Source organism: Mirounga angustirostris, unplaced genomic scaffold (assembly GCF_029215605.1).
Source record: "Mirounga angustirostris isolate CCGP_5_RB_7025 unplaced genomic scaffold, mMirAng1.0.hap1 SCAF_3, whole genome shotgun sequence".
NCBI lineage: Eukaryota > Metazoa > Chordata > Mammalia > Carnivora > Phocidae > Mirounga > Mirounga angustirostris.
In genome coordinates this window covers 14,895,189-14,912,630 of record NW_026991711.1, presented here as the reverse complement: position 1 = coordinate 14,912,630, position 17,442 = coordinate 14,895,189, and the positions used below count along the sequence as shown (strand labels likewise).

Below are 17,442 nucleotides of genomic sequence, written 5' to 3'. Positions count from 1 at the left end.
TTAAAACCACCCCCTGCTCAGTATGTTAACTGCAGTGTAAAGAAAAAGGGTACTGAATTAAACACACACAAAGAAGTGAACACTACTACTAAAACTGAGGAAAACTGAATAGACAGGTAAATTGTATCAATGTCAATATCCTGGTTGTAATATCGTACTACAGGTTTACAAGACATTATCACTGAGGAAAAGTGGGTATTGGGTAAAGGGTACACAGGATCTCTCTGTATCATTAATTACAACTGTATGTGAATCTACAATTATCTCAATAAAAATTTCAACTAAAAATAAAAAATCATTCAGTACAGCTGCACATTCTCATGGAAGAATCCCGTAATAATAATAGCAAGGGTGGTTTTTTGTGTGTGTTTTTTTTTTAAAGATTTTATTTATTTATTTGACAGAGAGAGAGATAGCGAGAGCAGGAAGGATCCCTCCTGTTGCCTCTTTATAACCACACCCACTTCCCTCACATACTATTCCGGCCCCTCATCCATAACTTTGGACAACCACTAGTTTGTGATTCATTTCTTAAATTTTGACATTTCAAAAATGTTGCATACATGGACTTAAAACATTATATAAACTTTTGGCATTGACTTTTTTACTCAGTAGAATTCCCTTAAGATTCATCCAGATTGTTGCATGTATATCACTTTGCTTGTTTAATTGCTAAGTATTCCATGGTATGTGTATGTCACCTTTTATCCATTCATCAGTGGATGGACCTTTGGGTTGTTTCTACTTTTTCACTATTATCAATAAAACTGCAGGGCGCCTGGGTGGCTCAGTCGTTTAGTGTCTGCCTTCGGCTGAAGTCATGATCCCTGGGTCCTGGGATCGAGCCTCGCATCAAACTCCCTGCTCAGCAGGGAGCCTGCTTCTCCCTCTCTCACTCCCCCTGCTTATGTTCCCTCTCTCGCTGTGTCTGTCTCTGTCAAATAAATAAATAAAATCTTAAAAAAAAAACCACCAAAAAACTGCTATGAACATTCTTTTTTTTTTTGCTATGAACATTCTTGTACAGGTTTTAGTGTGAACAGAAGTTTTCATTTTCCTGGGATAAATGCCTAGGAGTACAATTTCTGGGTTGTATCATAATTGCCTGTTTAGTTTTAGAATGAACCACCAAATTGCTTTTTAGAGTGACTGTGCCATTTTATGTTCCTCTGCATCCTTGCCAGTATGTGGTTTTGTCACTTTTTTATTTTAGCCATTCGGAGAAGTTTGTAGTGACAGCTCATTGTTTTTTTAATTTGTATTTCCCTAATGTTTAATGATCTATTCTTGTGCTTATTTGTCATCCTTTTTGGTGTAAAGCTGGTTCATGTCTTTTGCCCATGTTCTAATTGGATTGTTTGCTTTTTTACTATTGTGTTTTGGAAGTTTTCTATGTATTTTAAATACTTTATCACATGTGTGGTCTGCAAATGTGCTTGCCCACACCATGGCTTGTCTTGTCCTCTTCACAGGGTTTGTGAGAGAGCGAATGTTTTTAATTTTGCTGATGTCCAATTTATCGGTTTTCTGTTTTCTCCTATGTATAGTGTTTTTTGGTGTCCTGTCTAAGAACTATTCACCAATCCCTAGGTCCCAGAGTTTTTCTCCTGTGTTTTTTAAATTAAATTAAATTTTTGAGAGAGAGAGAACATGTGTGCAAATGGCAGGGGAGGGCAGAGGGAAAGTGAGAGAGAGAAAGAGAATCCCTAGCCCGGGTGGCTCAGTCGGTTAAGCATCTGCCTTCGGCTTGGGTCATGATCCCAGGATGGGATTGAGCCCCATGTCAGGCTCCCTGCTCAGCCGGAAGCCTGCTTCTCCCTCTCCTCCCTGCTTGCACTCTCTCTCTTGCTATCTCTGTCTCTCTCAAATAAATAAAATATTAAAAAAAATATTATGGTATTATCATAAAATAGATGATTTCTGGGTCTGGTTTGAAAAGATAAATTTTGTGTTATGACTGTATTTTATCTTTACCAATCAAATAATTCTTATACTTTAATTTTTAGAGATTTGTGATTACAGATGATATATAATAACTTGTTTGCTTTATATGTTTTTACTTAAATGGGCTTTTTGTGGTATTAAGGGCATTTACCAGTCTATTAGAGGTAGCAAAGATTTATTCTTACTAATAAAGTGCTATATATACAACCAGGTAAGTATACTCAGCTACATTTTACATAATGGAACAGAAGTTTGAATATACTTAATCTCTTTTTGGGCTACAGTGAGGATCTTGTTCTTTGTTGTATGTACAGGTTACTCTGCTGCTGGAGGGTCTCCTGTAAATAAGCATCACCTCAGGTCCATACCAGCTATCGTGATCCTAAACAGTATCTTACATGGTTTAGTTTGTCTTTGAGCTATCACTGACTCCTGCTGTCCCCAGTGCATTTGGTCACTTGTTAGTTCAGTGAACACTGAGTGCATATTATTTGCAAGGCAGGGTGGTAGATGTTGGAGAGTTGCTGATGAAGAAAACTAGTCTCTGCCTTGGAAAGATTTTACTAGGGTAAAAAATAATCAGGCAAATATGATACCATATAACTAAAGTGTGGTGATTGAGCCCTACAGGAACAGACAGAATGGTCCCCTAACTTGACTGGGATTTGGGAGTCTGGTCAAGAAGGGCTTTCTTAAAGGAGGGGATATACTGGAAATCTGAATGTTAAGAAGGTGAATGAATCTGTGTTAGCAAAGTGGCTGGGAGGCCCATCCTGGCAGGAAGTGAGCATCCTTGTCATTTAAGAAAACGATGCCTCGGGTATGATGAGAGCAGGAGCTGAGAAAACTGGACAGGGAAGCAGTGATCTGATTGCAAAGAGGACATATGTAGGCCCAGGAGCTGGGTTTTTTGGTTTCTGTTTTGTTTTTATAGTCATGGAGGCTTTATGCTGGGAATCAGGGTTTTCTTCCATAAAATCCAGGCTACTCCGGAGAATGGGTTGGAAGAAGACATGAGTGAAAGCAGTCTGATAGTGAAGCTGTTACAGTAAGTAATCCAAGTATGACTTTATGGAGGCCAAAGATTAGACTAGCGTAGGTGGGGATTGAGAGAAATAGGTAGACATTTAGGAGATTGGATCCAGAGAGATACAATGAATGGGGTAAGGGAGAAGGAAGAATTAGGTATGATGCCCAGGTTTCTGGATTGTTCAGATTGGTTACATGTCCATGAGATAGGAGCCCAGAGAGAAATTATGTAGGGGAGAAGGATGGGTAGAGAAAATACAACTCTCTTCTTTCTTTTTTTTTTTTTAGAGAGAGAGAGAGAGACTGTGTGTGTGTAGAGCAGCAGAGAGAGAGGGAGAGAGAGAATCTTAAGCAGGCTCCATGCCCCGTGCAGACCCTGAACCAGGGCTCGACTCACAACCCTGAGATCATGACATGTGCTGAAATCAAGAGGGATGCTTAACCAACTGAGCCACCCAGGCGCCCCTAAAGTTTAATTTCAGTTAGTTAACATACAGTGCTAAATTAGTTTCACGTGTACAATATAGTAATTCAGAACTTCCATACATCACTCTGTGTTCATCACCCCAAGTGCAGAAGCTTTTTATTTTGATGTAGTTCCAATAGTTTATTTTTGATTTTATTTCCCTTGCCTCAGGAGGCATATCTAGAAAGTGACTTTGAGCCACAGAATCCCCCTGTGTGTAAAAGGGGGATAATCCAAAATGTCCTTTAGGTTTTTTGGTTTAGCTTAGAATAGGGCCTGAAGTACAGAAAGCGCTTAGTAAATGTTTTCTCCTGTCATGATTGATCTTCATCATTGCTATCATCCAAAGCAAGACTTCTGGCAAGTTATATAATCATTCAATTTCTTTATCTAAAATTAGAGATCGTACAACCTAGCTCATAGGTTAAATGAGTTAGTATTAAATGAAAAAGAAAAATAGGCATTAATTTTAGGCATTAAGACATATATCCTGTTCTTCAGCAGTTTACCCTTTAGTTGGAAGAAATAAGCCCTAAATATGTGAAAAGTTAATAGCACAGAGATATTTATAAAAAGTGACATATAAGCTTGTCAAGATAACAAGATAAGATTAAGAATGATACATGAGGGGCGCCTGGGTGGCTCAGTTGTTAAGCGTCTGCCTTCGGCTTGGGTCAGGATCCCAGGGCCCTGGGATCAAGCCCCACATCGGGCTCCCTGCTCCGCAGGAAGCCTCCTGCTCCCTCTCCCACTCCCCCTGCTTGTGTTCCCTCTCTCGCTGTCTCTCTCTCTCAAATAAAATCTTTTTATAAAATTATAAAATTATAAAATTTTTATAAAATTAATAAGTGGTATTTTTTACATTTTTGCAAATCTCTTTAATGTCTGGCTTACTTGAAGACAGTCAGGTTCCCAGATCTGATTTATATTTTGGTTGAAGTATTACTGAAGAAAATGTGGCTCACACATTTAAGTGGTTGGAAAAGGAAGAATATTTTAATAATCGTTTTATGTAGTTGTGGATATTCTTTGATGTTATACCAAACTCCAGTAGTTATTGTTGGTTAGTTGCAGTGTGGACTCTGAAATCTTATGAGTGAACTTTTAGTACCCTGTCATAATGAAATCCATTAGTTTATCCTGCACTTTGAATGCATTGTCTTTTATCCATATATACTTTTGTCCCCACAGACCTCTGAAAGGGTATTAAGGGTTCCCGAGGGTCCCTGGATCACCTCCAGTTGCTGCTATAGGGTATATACCCAAGAGGATAGTTGCTGCTTTGAAAGTTATGGGCATTTTTAACCTGGCCAGACAGTTAGGCACTGTCCTGTTAAGTGGTTATCCAGACGTCTATTCCCACCAGCGGCGTAGGAGGGTTCCATGTGCCCCATATCTTCCACAACACTTGGTATGAACAGGGTAATTTTCGCTGGCTTGGTTGGTATAAGAAATGCAACTTGATGTCTTTTGTGTCTGTTTCTATTAGATTCTGTTTATCCAACTGTTTCTTTTCTTCAGTCCACCCTTCTCTTCCCTCCTGCAGCTGATTTAGATTTTTCTTCCTTATTCTGTTCTTTCTATACTGTTATACATACTGTGTCTTTTTCTCTTAGTCATCACTCAGGAATTTCAACATGCATGCTTAATAAGGTTTACAGGTAATCACTAGCTTCCTCTAGAAAATTACAAGTACCTTAAAACACTAACTCAGTCACCCACCCCTTCACTTGCATACAATTGCTTTTCAAAAGTTGGGTCTTACTTTTTTTTTTATTGACATTCAAATTAGTTGGTATTATTTTTGTATAGTTCCCTTAACAAAGATTGCAGAAAGAATTTGTGAAGGCAAATTTTAGAAGTCACTGGGGAATGTTCCAGTATACCTCAAATATTACATATTTTTCTATGTTATCAATTAGTATCAAATGAAAAATGTAAATTTGTGCTACTTACCTCTTAAAACCATAATTAAATTTAATAGAATTGGAAAGATTAATTTCTTGAGCAACAAGTGGTTTGGTGAATGTATTTTATGCCAAAATCTAATTTTATTTTGACCTTGAGTCAAATTTTTTTTTTAAAGATTTTATTTATTTATTTGACAGAGAGAGACACAGTGAGAGAGGAAACATAAGCAGGGAGAGTGGGAGAGGGAGAAGCAGGCGCCCTGCGGAGCAGGGAGCCCGATGCGGGGCTCGATCCCAGGACCCGGGGATCATGACCTGAGCTGAAGGCAGATGCTTAATGACTGAGCCACCCAGGCACCCCAACCTTGAGTCAAATTAAGCTCTTATTATTCTGAGACTTTTTTTTTCTTAAGATTTTATTTATTTGAGAGAGAGAGTGCATGGGGTAGAGAGGGGTGGAGGAGAGCAGAGGGAGAGGGACAAGCAGACTCTGTCTGCACTGAGCACAGAGCCCGAGGTGGGGCTCGATCTCACGACCCTGAGAGCACAGCTGAGCCAAAACCATTAGAGTCAGATGCTCAACCGGCTGAGCCACCCAGGTGCTATTCTGGGACTTTAATTATGCAAACTTTCATAGAGGGCACCCAGTTTAAGTTGGCTGATATGTAATGCAGTGGGAGGGAAATAAATTGAATAGCCATTTAAAGTATTGCATTCTGTCCTCATTGTCAATTTATATACTATAGAAAGTTCAAAAAAGGAGCTTGGAATTTTTATTAGCATTTTTTGGAGTACTTGCTATGTGTTGCATGAAGTATCTTTTTAATTTCTCAGTGACTATTCCTCAGGGTGTAAGCATTATTGATGTAGGAAATGTTGGGGTTCAGAGCCAATGGCCAAGAAAGAATTCTTGAGACATCTTGGTCCAAAAAAGGTGGTTATTATTTATTTATTTATTTTTAAAAGATTTTATTTATTTATTTGAGACAGAGAGCATGAGAGGGAGGAGGGTCAGAGGGAGAAGCAGACTCCCTGCCAAGCAGGGAGCCCGATGTGGGACTCAATCCCGGGACTCCAGGATCATGACCTGAGCCGAAGGCAGTCGCTTAACCAACTGAGTCACCCAGGCGCCCCAAAAGGTGGTTATTATTAAAGCATGGCTATAGGACCCATGGGCAGAAAGCTGCACTGGGGTTCTGATTATATACTTTGAGGTTGGGAGGGGGTTAGGGACAGTATTTTAGAAACAAGGTTTCCAAGGTATTTTGGAAACAAGGTTTCCAGGACCTTGAGGGGGCTTGCCATTGTTAGGAAAAGGTCATTTATTACTGTCTAGTAAAATCTTAGTCATGAGACTCTTCAGATATGTATCAGTGGGCCATATACTTGGAGGATGATTGCTAACATGTATCTTGGCAGGGAGGGGGGTTCAGGTAGAGATAAAGGAAGTTTCCAAAGGAAATTTTTTTTTTTTTTTTAAAGATTTTATTTATTTATTTGAGAGAGAGAACACATGAGAGGGGATAGGGTCAGAGGACGAAGCAGACTCCCTGCCGAGCAGGGAGCCCGATGCGGGACTCGATCCAGGGACTCCAGGATCATGACCTGAGCCGAAGGCAGTCGCTTAACCAACTGAGCCACCCAGGCGCCCTCCAAAGGAATTTTTATATGTTAAAGTAGACTCACAGGATCCTGGGCGTTGGGCTAAGATTGCCTTTTGCCCTTAGCAAAGTATCAACATCGAGGTACTTGAGTTCCTGGAGCAAAGTCACTCTGCTTGTTTCAAGGACTTGTCAATGGGCTATAAATAGTAAGGAAATTTAATTTTTTCTTTTGCCTTTGTTTCCCACATCATTATTATCCCCCCCCCCCTTTTTGGTGAAGATAATGTAAATAATATACAGATAATAAGTGATAAAATCAAGGTTTGGGCTTAGGTGTTTTTTTTTCCCGCCATTTAGACTTTATTTTAAAACATTAATAACACAAAATCTGTTTGGCAATATTCACAATCTAGCCACTGAAAAGTAGTAAAATACTATATTATCTATTGCTGCTAAACAGATTACTCAAAGTTAGCAGCTTAAAGCAACACACGGCTCATGGGGTCAGGAATCTGGGCGGGTTGAGCTGGGTGCTCTGCTTCGGAGTCTCTCCTAGGCCACAGTCAAGGTGTCAGGTAAGCTTGCAGTATTACCTGAAGATTTGGCTGGTGAAAGAACTGCTTCCAAACTCATTTCACTGTAGGCAGGATTTAATTCCTCTTGAGCTGTTAGTTAGACTTGAGGCCTCTTTCTGAGTGTCGGCTATCGCTTCCCTTGGTTCTTTCTTTTGTGGGCCTCTCCATAAAGCATCTCACAGCATGGTGGCTTGCTTCATCCGGGTGAGCAGGTGAGAAGACAAGAGACTGCCAGCAAGAGAGAATGAGTGCTAGTCAGATGGAAGTCACATTGTTTTGTACCTAACTAAGGAAGTGACATCCTGTCATCTCTCTCATATTCTGTCTGTTAAAGGGAGTTACCAGCTCCATTCTATACTCTAGGGGAGGGGATCACACAAAGGTATGAATTCCAGGCGGTGGGGGTCTTTTGGGGCCATCTTAGAAGTCTGCCCACTACAATTATCGGCCCATTGTTTTCATTTGAAGTCCCAGAAATAGGGGTGTATTTAGATTAGAGAGCGGCTCATCCCTTTTAACAAACCCCCATCCCATAGCTATTACGGGTTTTTTTTTTTTTTTTTTAAGATTTTATTTATTTATTCATGAGAGACACAGAGAGAGAGAGAGAGAAGCAGAGGGAGAAGCAGGCTTCCCGCCAAGCAGGGAGCCCGATGCGGGACTCGATCCCAGGACCCTGGGATCATGACCTGAGCCGAAGGCAGACGCTTAACCATCTGAGCCACCCAAGCGCCCGCTCTTACGGGTTTTTATCCAGAAGCTCAGTGATCACAGTAAATGGTAAGAAATAAGAAATAAATTAATGTCATGGGTAGAGGTTTGTCTGAGAGGGTCAGAAATATGAAACACTGAAGAAGAGAAGGGTTATGAAGAAACATGAAAAAAAGAGGAAGGGAAATGCTAGCAGGGTCCAGTCTCCACATGTATATATCCTAGGAGGAGTCCCCCACCTGCAGTAAGAGTGAAAATGTTCATCTCCCTTAACTTACTTTGAAACTTCTCAGGGTTATAAGTCCTTAGTTTGTTTTTCAGACTCCTTTCTTACCTCCTTGCAAGAATCCCCTCCTTCTCTCCTAGCTCCCTCTATCCTCAAAGAGGTCCAGAGGACCTGACCTCACTCCCTCTTTCCCATTCCCGTTGTCTGAGCACTGAGTGAGGTTGAGCCCTCCATCCTCAACCTCAAGCTTTAGGGCTTTCCCTGCTCTCACCTTCCAACAAGGAAAATCGTGTGGTAGAGATCAGACTCTAAAGTTTGAGGGAAAAAAGGATGCAAATCCCATCCAGAAGAGGCAGTCTCTAAAACAGTCTAATGTATTCTGTTCAAAAAGGAGCAGTAATGTACATATAGGAAACAAGTTAATCAATAAATTACCTTTACCTAGAGCAAAGGACATACACATTTGTCTTTCTTCCGACGTGGTCTGCCAGAAGTGTTCGAGACCATCCTGATGATGACAGAACAGTCGTAGGTTAGCATGCCATGGCTTACAGCAACTCCCTTCACCTGGGGAATTCAGTCATGCAGGGACAGTCCTCCTCAGAGCAAGCTGAGGTTGTTAATTCCTAGTTACCTATGAATACTTGGAGCCCTATCCATTCTGTCAAAAGCCAGTGGTTTAAACAGACAAAACAATACCTAAAGTATCCAAAAAACAAAATGGAGAAATATAGAGCCTCTACTCAGAAATAGTATTCTTGAGGTTTCTCATTTGGAGTGTTCTCTACTACCAGGTAGCTAGTGGTGGGGGTGTTTTTTAGCTAAAAGGGGGAGCAGTGTGATTGGTCAGTTGAAGGAGAGACATTTCTAGAAACAATCTACCAATGGTTGTACCTCACCCAAAATAGGAACCTATCAACTACAATTTCCGTCTTTAGTAAGAATATTTGATTTCAGGAATTATTACACATAAACTATAATCGCCAGGAAAAAAGTCCCCCTTTGCCCAAGTCAGAGCTTTTTAATGTAGGCACCCAATTTTTCTAAGCCATGAAGCTTAAGATTTTCCATTTGGAGGAAGAAATTGTTAAGAGTCGCTGTGCCTGAGGCCGGTCTGGGAGTAGGAATGAACTATAAACAGACATAAGGGATCTTAAAAGGTTGACAGAAATGGTCTAAAACCGTGGTAGTGGGTACATACTTGCTAAATATGTTAAAAATCAGAATTGCACACTCAAAATGGATGAGTTTTATGGTATGAATTATACCTTGATAAAGTTATTAAAAAAGAGAAATGTGTAGACCTCTTAAAACTGTAAGTCTTTTTAATGTAAGGTATTACTCTCTCATTTTTCCCCATAAATTCTTCCTTTCTCATTACACCTTAGCCTCTCTGGTATCAAATCTTCGTCCTATAACCTCTAAAAAACATGCCCTCTCCTCAGTTTCCCTGTTTTTCATTATTTTGGTAAAATTATACTTAAAAATACATATTTAGGAAATAGAGCTAGAAGGCAGAATACATGAAACTCACATGACTCTGCTGAGCTGTACCTAAGAGTGAGGCGAGAGCTCTCCATACTTCGTTCTTCTCTGCCCTTTCAAGTTTCTAACTGTGTTTGCTTCCTGGTCAGGTTCGGGGGACCCAGGTCTTTTGCCCCCAGCTTCCAGCTCACGCCTGTGTACTGTCCGCCTGAGTGGAGGCAAAGATGCCCTCCTGCTGGTCAGCCCCACGGCAAGTCCTGGGAGGAGCTGGTGTGGCCAGCGTCTCTTTACCCTTTGCCTCCAGTGAACTTCAGGATTTAAAATGGTCAGATAGTGGTGTGTACTGCACGTGTTAGATTTAAGAGATTGAATATTTCTCATTAATTTCTCATTCTTACAGCTCAAATCTAACCCAAGTGAAAATGAAGAAAAGGAAGCCCAGTTGCAACTTGTGAAATCTGATGAAATGCAGCGTTTGCGCTCCCAAGCACTTGATGCTTTCGAGAACTCCGATCATACGGCTGCTATAACCTTCCTTGATAAGATTTTAGAGGTAAGTTTCTCAGACATTGCAGCTGGCAGGCCTGACACACACTGCTTTTTACTCTAAGGCATGTTTATGCACTTTGACATGTTACGTATTACAAGAAACCTAGATAGGATAAAATCAGGTTGATCTTTGGGCTTTTAGCTCTGAAGTGAAAAGATGGTATTTAGATAGAACAAAATTTGGAACTGAAGTTTTCAGTAAATGTACTGAATGTGCTGTGGAGGAGGAGTTACGTATTTTTATATATTGCTTGCTTTGCTATTTTTGTTTGATTTTACATTTTGTGTTTGGGGGAGAGAACTTGGGAGGTTAGATAATGGGATAAAGGATGAAAGAATTGCTTGAAGGAAAAGGAAAAATAATGTTTGTGGCGAAGAGGAGTGTTTAGAGTAAGTTTCTAGGGAAGAAGCAGATGGAGTTGACAAGGTCCAGAGTTCTAGATAGGAAACCTAAGTCTATAGTTTTCTTGCCTCTGAAGGATTGAATGACAGATGGCTTCAGAAGGAAGTCTACTGAAATATTCCAGTAGAAGCAATCATAATTCATGTTTATTTATCATTTTCATAGCACTTTGATGTATAGTTTCACTTAATCTTGGCAATAAACTTGGGATGTATGTAGAGTAGCTTCTTTGATGATTTTGTAGAGGAAATTATGTGGTGTGGTCTAGTGGAATTCATGTTTTATTACAGTATTTTGTTAATGCTTTATTAAGGAAATACAAAGTTAAAATTTTTACCTTCCAGTAGTTAGACTATCCATTTTGACCTAGCTTATTATTCAAGATACTTAATGTACAGTGTTGATTTTGATGTCTTAACATATGTGAAGAATTGACATGACTGTAGAAAGAACAGCTCTGAGAAATAGTTAAAAGATACAGGCTTTATTGGTGGACTTTTGGGCTTAAGTTTTATTTATTTATTTATTAAAAAAAATTTTTTTTAAAGATTTATTTATTTGACAGAGAGAGACACAGCTAGAGAGGGAACACAAGCGGGGAGGTGGGAAAGGGAGAAGCAGGCTTCCCGCTGAGCGGGGAGCGTGATGGCGGGGCTCGATCCCAGGACCCTGGGATCATGACCTGAGCCGAAGGCAGACGCTTAATGACTGAGCCACCCAGGTGCCCCTGGGCTTAAGTTTTAAAGAATACTAGTCCATTTATGAACTTTGTTGACTTTTTGATAAAGTAGAAATGGTGAAGCCTCAGCCTTCCCACATTGTTTTCCTCTTTTCTTTCTTTTTGTGATATGAGGATTTGATTTCAAAGAGGCAACAATTTATAAAAGAATTCTATTTAGTTATTAGTAGAACAGAAATATTTTGCAGATGTAGAACCTAGATTTTATTTTTTTGAGACTAGAAATTAGAATTGTTGATTAAGTACAAAATCTGATTATGGAATATTCTTTTCAAAATCAGATATGCTTAACTGGGAACAACCTTTTAATAGTAATGCCATGTATTCTTATTTTCAAAGTTTTAAGATTATATAATTGAAGGAAGGAGGAAAGGGGCCTCGTTAGTATATACGGGATATTCCTTCCCTCTTAGACTTTATTTAAGATATCCTTGGAGAAATTATTTTGTCACATCTAAATTGTATCAGACTTTTTAATACTATTTACGACATAGAAATCACATTACCTGAAGATGGTTTCATGTTGATAAGTATGTAGGCAAAATATGTGGGAGGGAAGCATGACTGTGCATAGTTTACTGTTTCTTAAAGTCTAGTTCTCTTGTTTCTCAAGGTTTGTGTTTGGGATGCAGAACTGCGGGAACTTCGAGCTGAATGTTTCATAAAAGAAGGGGAACCTAGGAAAGCAATAAGTGACTTAAAAGCTGCATCAAAATTGAAGAATGATAATACTGAGGCTTTTTATAAAATTAGCACACTGTACTATCAACTAGGAGACCACGAACTGTCCCTCAGGTCAGTTCCAGTGACGTGCACATCTCCTGTCATCTTTTTCTTGTTGGCCGTAGGATAATAATCTCATTTTCTTTTTAATTTTAAGTTAAAACTGTGGTTAAGGCTGTTTTTACATTCTTCATTTATATATTTTGTGTTATCCCTAAGTTATTCTATTTCCACAGTTTATTTTCACAAGCTATGCTTATGAAGCTAGAGATACTGTATTTGCAGAAGCAAAGTGGGGTGTTTTATGTATGACCTATTTAAGTCATTTTAATTTGAGTTGATGTGTGTGTGACAATACCATATGTAAAATGTATGGTAGATTATTAGGTCTGTGTGTTGTGTTTAATTGTTACCAAAAAAATACCTTTTATTGTGATTTCTGTATTTGGTATGGAAAACTACTCATTGATTATTTTGACTTGGAGTATTTTCCTCTTTTTAAATACATGAGCAGCGAAGTTCGTGAATGTCTTAAACTTGACCAGGATCATAAAAGGTGTTTTGCACACTATAAACAAGTAAAGAAACTGAATAAGCTAATTGAGTCAGCTGAAGAGCTCATCAGAGATGGCAGGTAAGAGTACGCTCGTTTGCTGTACAGCCTCCCTTACACGTCTTTTCTGGGCACAAAAGAACAGTTGAACTGCTCGCTCTTTTACTCGTTAGCCATTGAGGATAGAATATCCTAGAAAGCACTGGGCCTTGGCAAAATTACTACAACTGTACATTTTTTTAATATGGCAGAATATAAATAATAGTAACTGCATAGTATTCTTACCAGCAGATTTGTTTATATTTCACCAAATATTTATTATCTCCTGTGTCAGGCACTGACAATGTACTAGTGGTGTAGAAATGAATATGACATGGTTTTTGGTCTTAAGCTTCTAGATTAGGGTGAGAGACAGACATATAAATTGATTATTAAAAGATAATGCGGTATCTAGAGTGATAGAGATATATACAGAGTATATAGAGATTTTCTTGTGGTATAGGATTCTGGGCTAACAGCCCTTTTGTTACAGCCCTGAAAAATATTGTACCTCTTCTTTGTGACCTCCTTGGTTTCCATTGTCATTCTAATGGTCTTCTCCCTAAAAATAAGGCATTTTCCTCTGACTGCTTTCAAGATTTTTTTCTTTGTCTTGAGTACTCAGAAGTTTAATTGTGTTGTATCTAGGTATGGATATCTTTGTTTTTATCCTATTTGAAGTTTACTTAGCTTCTGGAATATGTAGGTTTATGTCTTGTCAAATTTGGGAGGCTTCAGTCATTATTTCTTGAGTACTTTTTCAGTCTTCTCTCCTTTCCATCTTAGATTCCAACTGACATAAATGTTAGCTCTTCTGTTATAGCCCCTCATGTCCCTGAGACTCTATTCATTTTTCTCAGCTCATTTTCTTTCTGATCAGATTTGGTCATTTTTTATCATTCCAATTCACTGATTCTTTTCTCTGTCACCTCCGTTCTACCGTTGAAGGACACTCAATGAGCTTTTTATTTGGGTTTTTCTGTTTTTCAGTTCTAATAAACAGATTCCATTTGGTTGTTCTTGTATCTCTTCTGTTACTTTGCCAAGGCTGTCTGTTGCTTTCATTTGCTTTAAGCATGTTTGTCACTGCTGCTATTTCCATGGCTGCTTTAAGATCTTTGTCAGATAGTTCTTTTTTTTTATTTTTATTTTTTTTAATTTTATTTATTTATTTGAGAGAGAGAATGAGAGAGAGAGAGCAGGAGAGGGGGGAGAGTCAGAGGGAGAAGCAGACTCCCTGCCGAGCAGGGAGCCCGATGCAGGACTCGATCCCGGGACTCCAGGATCATGACCTGAGCTGAAGGCAGTCGCTTAACCAACTGACCACCCAGGCGCCCCTCAGATAGTTCTAACACCTCTGTCCTTTGGGGGTTGGAAGTGTCTGTTCTCATTCAGTTTGAGATCTTCTTGTTTCTTGGTATGCTGAGTGGTTTTTAATTGAAACTTGGACACTTTGATTTTGTAAGACTTTTTTTTAATTTAAATCTTCTGTTTTGGCTGTTTTTTTCTGACATTGTTCCAGCGAAGCAGGGGTGGGCATTGCGTTGTTACTGTCAGGGAGGTAGAAGTTTCCTACTTGACCTTTGTTGATACTTGAGGTGTGGGGCTTCTCACTACTGCTTGGAGCAGGTGAGAGTTTTGGGGGCTATTTGTAGCCATGGATGAAAGTCCTGGCTCCGCACTTGGCCTTGTGTGCACCACCTCGGTACAGGGCGGGGCACACCTTGGCGCGGCCTCAGCAGGAAGTGAGGGCTGTCCACCGGACTGGCTGGCGTTGGTTGAGGCGGGGCTTTACTCGCTTTCTGTGGCGTTCGGCTGGAGTGGAGCTGTTGTTGTCAAAGTTGCCATCTAGGCTGCCCTTCCCAGGTTTTTTGGCCTGAGAGAGCAGACTCCTGGTGGGTTTTTGATTTTATTGTCTGCACCCTTTGGCATTTCTGAGTTGCTGGCTGCTTTAGCTCCAAATTTGGGGTATAGGAAGAAAAAAAAAAATCCAGGAAGTTTACCATATTATGTTTCCCTCAGGTCCCAAGGTCCCTAGCTGTTGGGTTCCCCCCCCCCCAAGTTTTACCATTGTTTTAGTTAGTGAAACAAAATCAAGATAAATCAAATTATGTGCAACAATGTTTCTAACAGATGTAAGAGGTCAATACGAATTTTATATGACAAAATGTCATACTAGTATTACTATAACAAATTTCCAATAATTTGACAATTATCTTTCAAAAAATTTCCCCCAAATTCTAAGCAAAGTATGCATATTGGAAGTTAACTCTAAACAGGCGTAACTGTCTTCTTATCCAGTTTTGTGTGAAGAGACTCAAGAGTTCAGGTCTGACCAAGATATTGATGGTGAACATAGAATTCTCCCCTCCCCACCTCTAAGCTTCCAGCCCCGCAACTACAGCTACCTGCCCAGACAGGTCAAAAAGAGCAACACAAGTGCCCAGTGTAGAATTAACAAGTATATTAGATTTGTATTATCATCTATATAACTTTATGATTTGTATGCATAAAACATAAAAGCATATCAGCATTAAAAAGAACACAACATTTGGGATTAATTCACTCTAAATGTGCCATCCTCAAATGGTCTACCTTCTTCTCTCCTCTTTCTGAGTTTTTTCATATTTTTACAAATATGTAATGTCTAGGGTATTTTAATTTAATTTTACCTAGTTGGAGGAACTGGGGAAAGTACATCCATTTCACTTTCTCAGAAGCTAACTTTTTTTTTTGTAAGTGAAATGCAGTTATTTTCTAATTGAACTTTTTATTTGGAGCTAATTATAGTTTCAAATGTAGTTGTAAGAAGTAAAGTGAGGTTTTGTATTCTCTGTACAGTTTCCTACAGTTGTTGGACCATCTTGGAAAACTACAGAACAATATCTCACCTACGATTTTGACATTGATAGCTTCCATTTTAAATGTTATATTTAAGTCTGTGTTTTAATACATCAGCATTTAAATGTGAAGATTGTAATGCATTTTGGGAATAATGTGCCACAGTGGTATAAAAATATCTTTTAGTTTGCCATTACTAAGGAAAGTAACTTAGTGTATAACATGACTAATACTTTTCACTAGTTTTTTTTTAAAATGCTGAAATAGCTTTTATTGTTCTTAGAAAGCTGGGAATTCTGCAAGGAACTACATTATACTTAGCTGTGAATATTGACATTCATTATTTAAAATGGCATGTAGCTAATGGGCTCTGTTATTTCATGAAGGTGTGTAGTGACCAAGAAATAAAACCTGATCTCTGTTTTGCTGAAAATGCTTTGTGTGAGTCAGACTTTAACAAGGTGTTTTACTCCGTTTCAAAATTGTGAGCATTTTTCTGTAAAGAAATTCATCACTTTGTTTGGTATTCACAGGTATGCTTTTATTTGTACATACACATTTTCTGTGGTCATGTGTTCTATCTCCCAACTTTTCCTGGCAGAGGTACCTTCTTTGCCACTGTAGATTAATAAGGGAAAAATAGTGTTTGAAGGCACCTGCTCATTCAGGTGAATTGATTAAGTAACATAGTGAAGAGTAGAGGGTCCTTTCTTTAGCTCTAGGTACTCATCATGATCTGCTCATTCATAGATACACAGATGCAACCAGCAAATATGAATCTGTCATGAAAACAGAGCCAAGTGTTTCTGAATATACGATTCGTTCAAAAGAAAGGATTTGCCACTGCTTTTCTAAGGTAACAGTTGATTGGTTCCCAGAAATGTAAAAACTTAATATATGGAATAACAACCATAAATCCTTTTCTCAACATTTATTTATTGTAGGATGAGAAGCCTGTTGAAGCTATTCGAGTATGTTCTGAAGTTTTACAGATGGAACCCGACAATGTGAATGCTCTGAAAGATCGAGCAGAGGCCTATCTAATAGAAGAAATGTATGATGAAGGTAAATCTTTAAGGAATTTGATTTGCAGTGTCTAAAAGTTGATGTATATGAAATCACATGTTTAACATCCTTTTGTTTAGAACGAGTTTGCCAGAGTAGCTAGAAATGTTAACAACTGTAGGAAGATGGCAGAGAACTTGAAAATTATTCTTCCTTAGTGGAACTTGAAAGGTATACCATATGAGGAGAGCGTTCTGCTGTTAAAACCAGTTCAGTGGAATATAAAAATAAAAATTTTAGCCTTTATGTGTTGTAGACAAGTTAGAATAGTTAAATAGCAACATAGAAAATTTAAGTGTTAGATTTCATATCATCCAGAGGTAATCACTGTTCATCTGGGATTTATATCTTTCAGACTTTTTCCTGTGCATATATATTAGTTTATGTTTTATGCATGTGTATGTATATATATATTCTCTGCATATGCATGGTATACATATTACACCTGCAACATACATATATATGTCATATATGCCTAGATATAAAATGATCTCCTGTGACCACTGAGCTGTTGAGTAACATTAGGATAGTTGCTTATCCTACTTTGTTCAAGTTGAAGTAACAGAGTTTCCTGTTAGTT

The 17,442-nt window shown here is 38.8% G+C and overlaps 1 protein-coding gene across 2 annotated transcripts in view; it reads left to right on the top strand.

The window, feature by feature from the left end:
* Nucleotides 1-17,442, top strand: part of DNAJC3 (DnaJ heat shock protein family (Hsp40) member C3) — a 68,849-nt gene that overhangs the window by 32,410 nt on the left and 18,997 nt on the right. For both annotated transcript variants that reach the window (XM_054506392.2, XM_045869611.3), the window contains 5 exons: nucleotides 10,351-10,503; nucleotides 12,255-12,436; nucleotides 12,879-12,998; nucleotides 16,548-16,653; nucleotides 16,742-16,862. In XM_054506392.2, coding sequence (XP_054362367.1) covers nucleotides 10,351-10,503; nucleotides 12,255-12,436; nucleotides 12,879-12,998; nucleotides 16,548-16,653; nucleotides 16,742-16,862 — 682 coding nt within the window. The remainder of the gene's footprint in view (nucleotides 1-10,350; nucleotides 10,504-12,254; nucleotides 12,437-12,878; nucleotides 12,999-16,547; nucleotides 16,654-16,741; nucleotides 16,863-17,442) is intronic.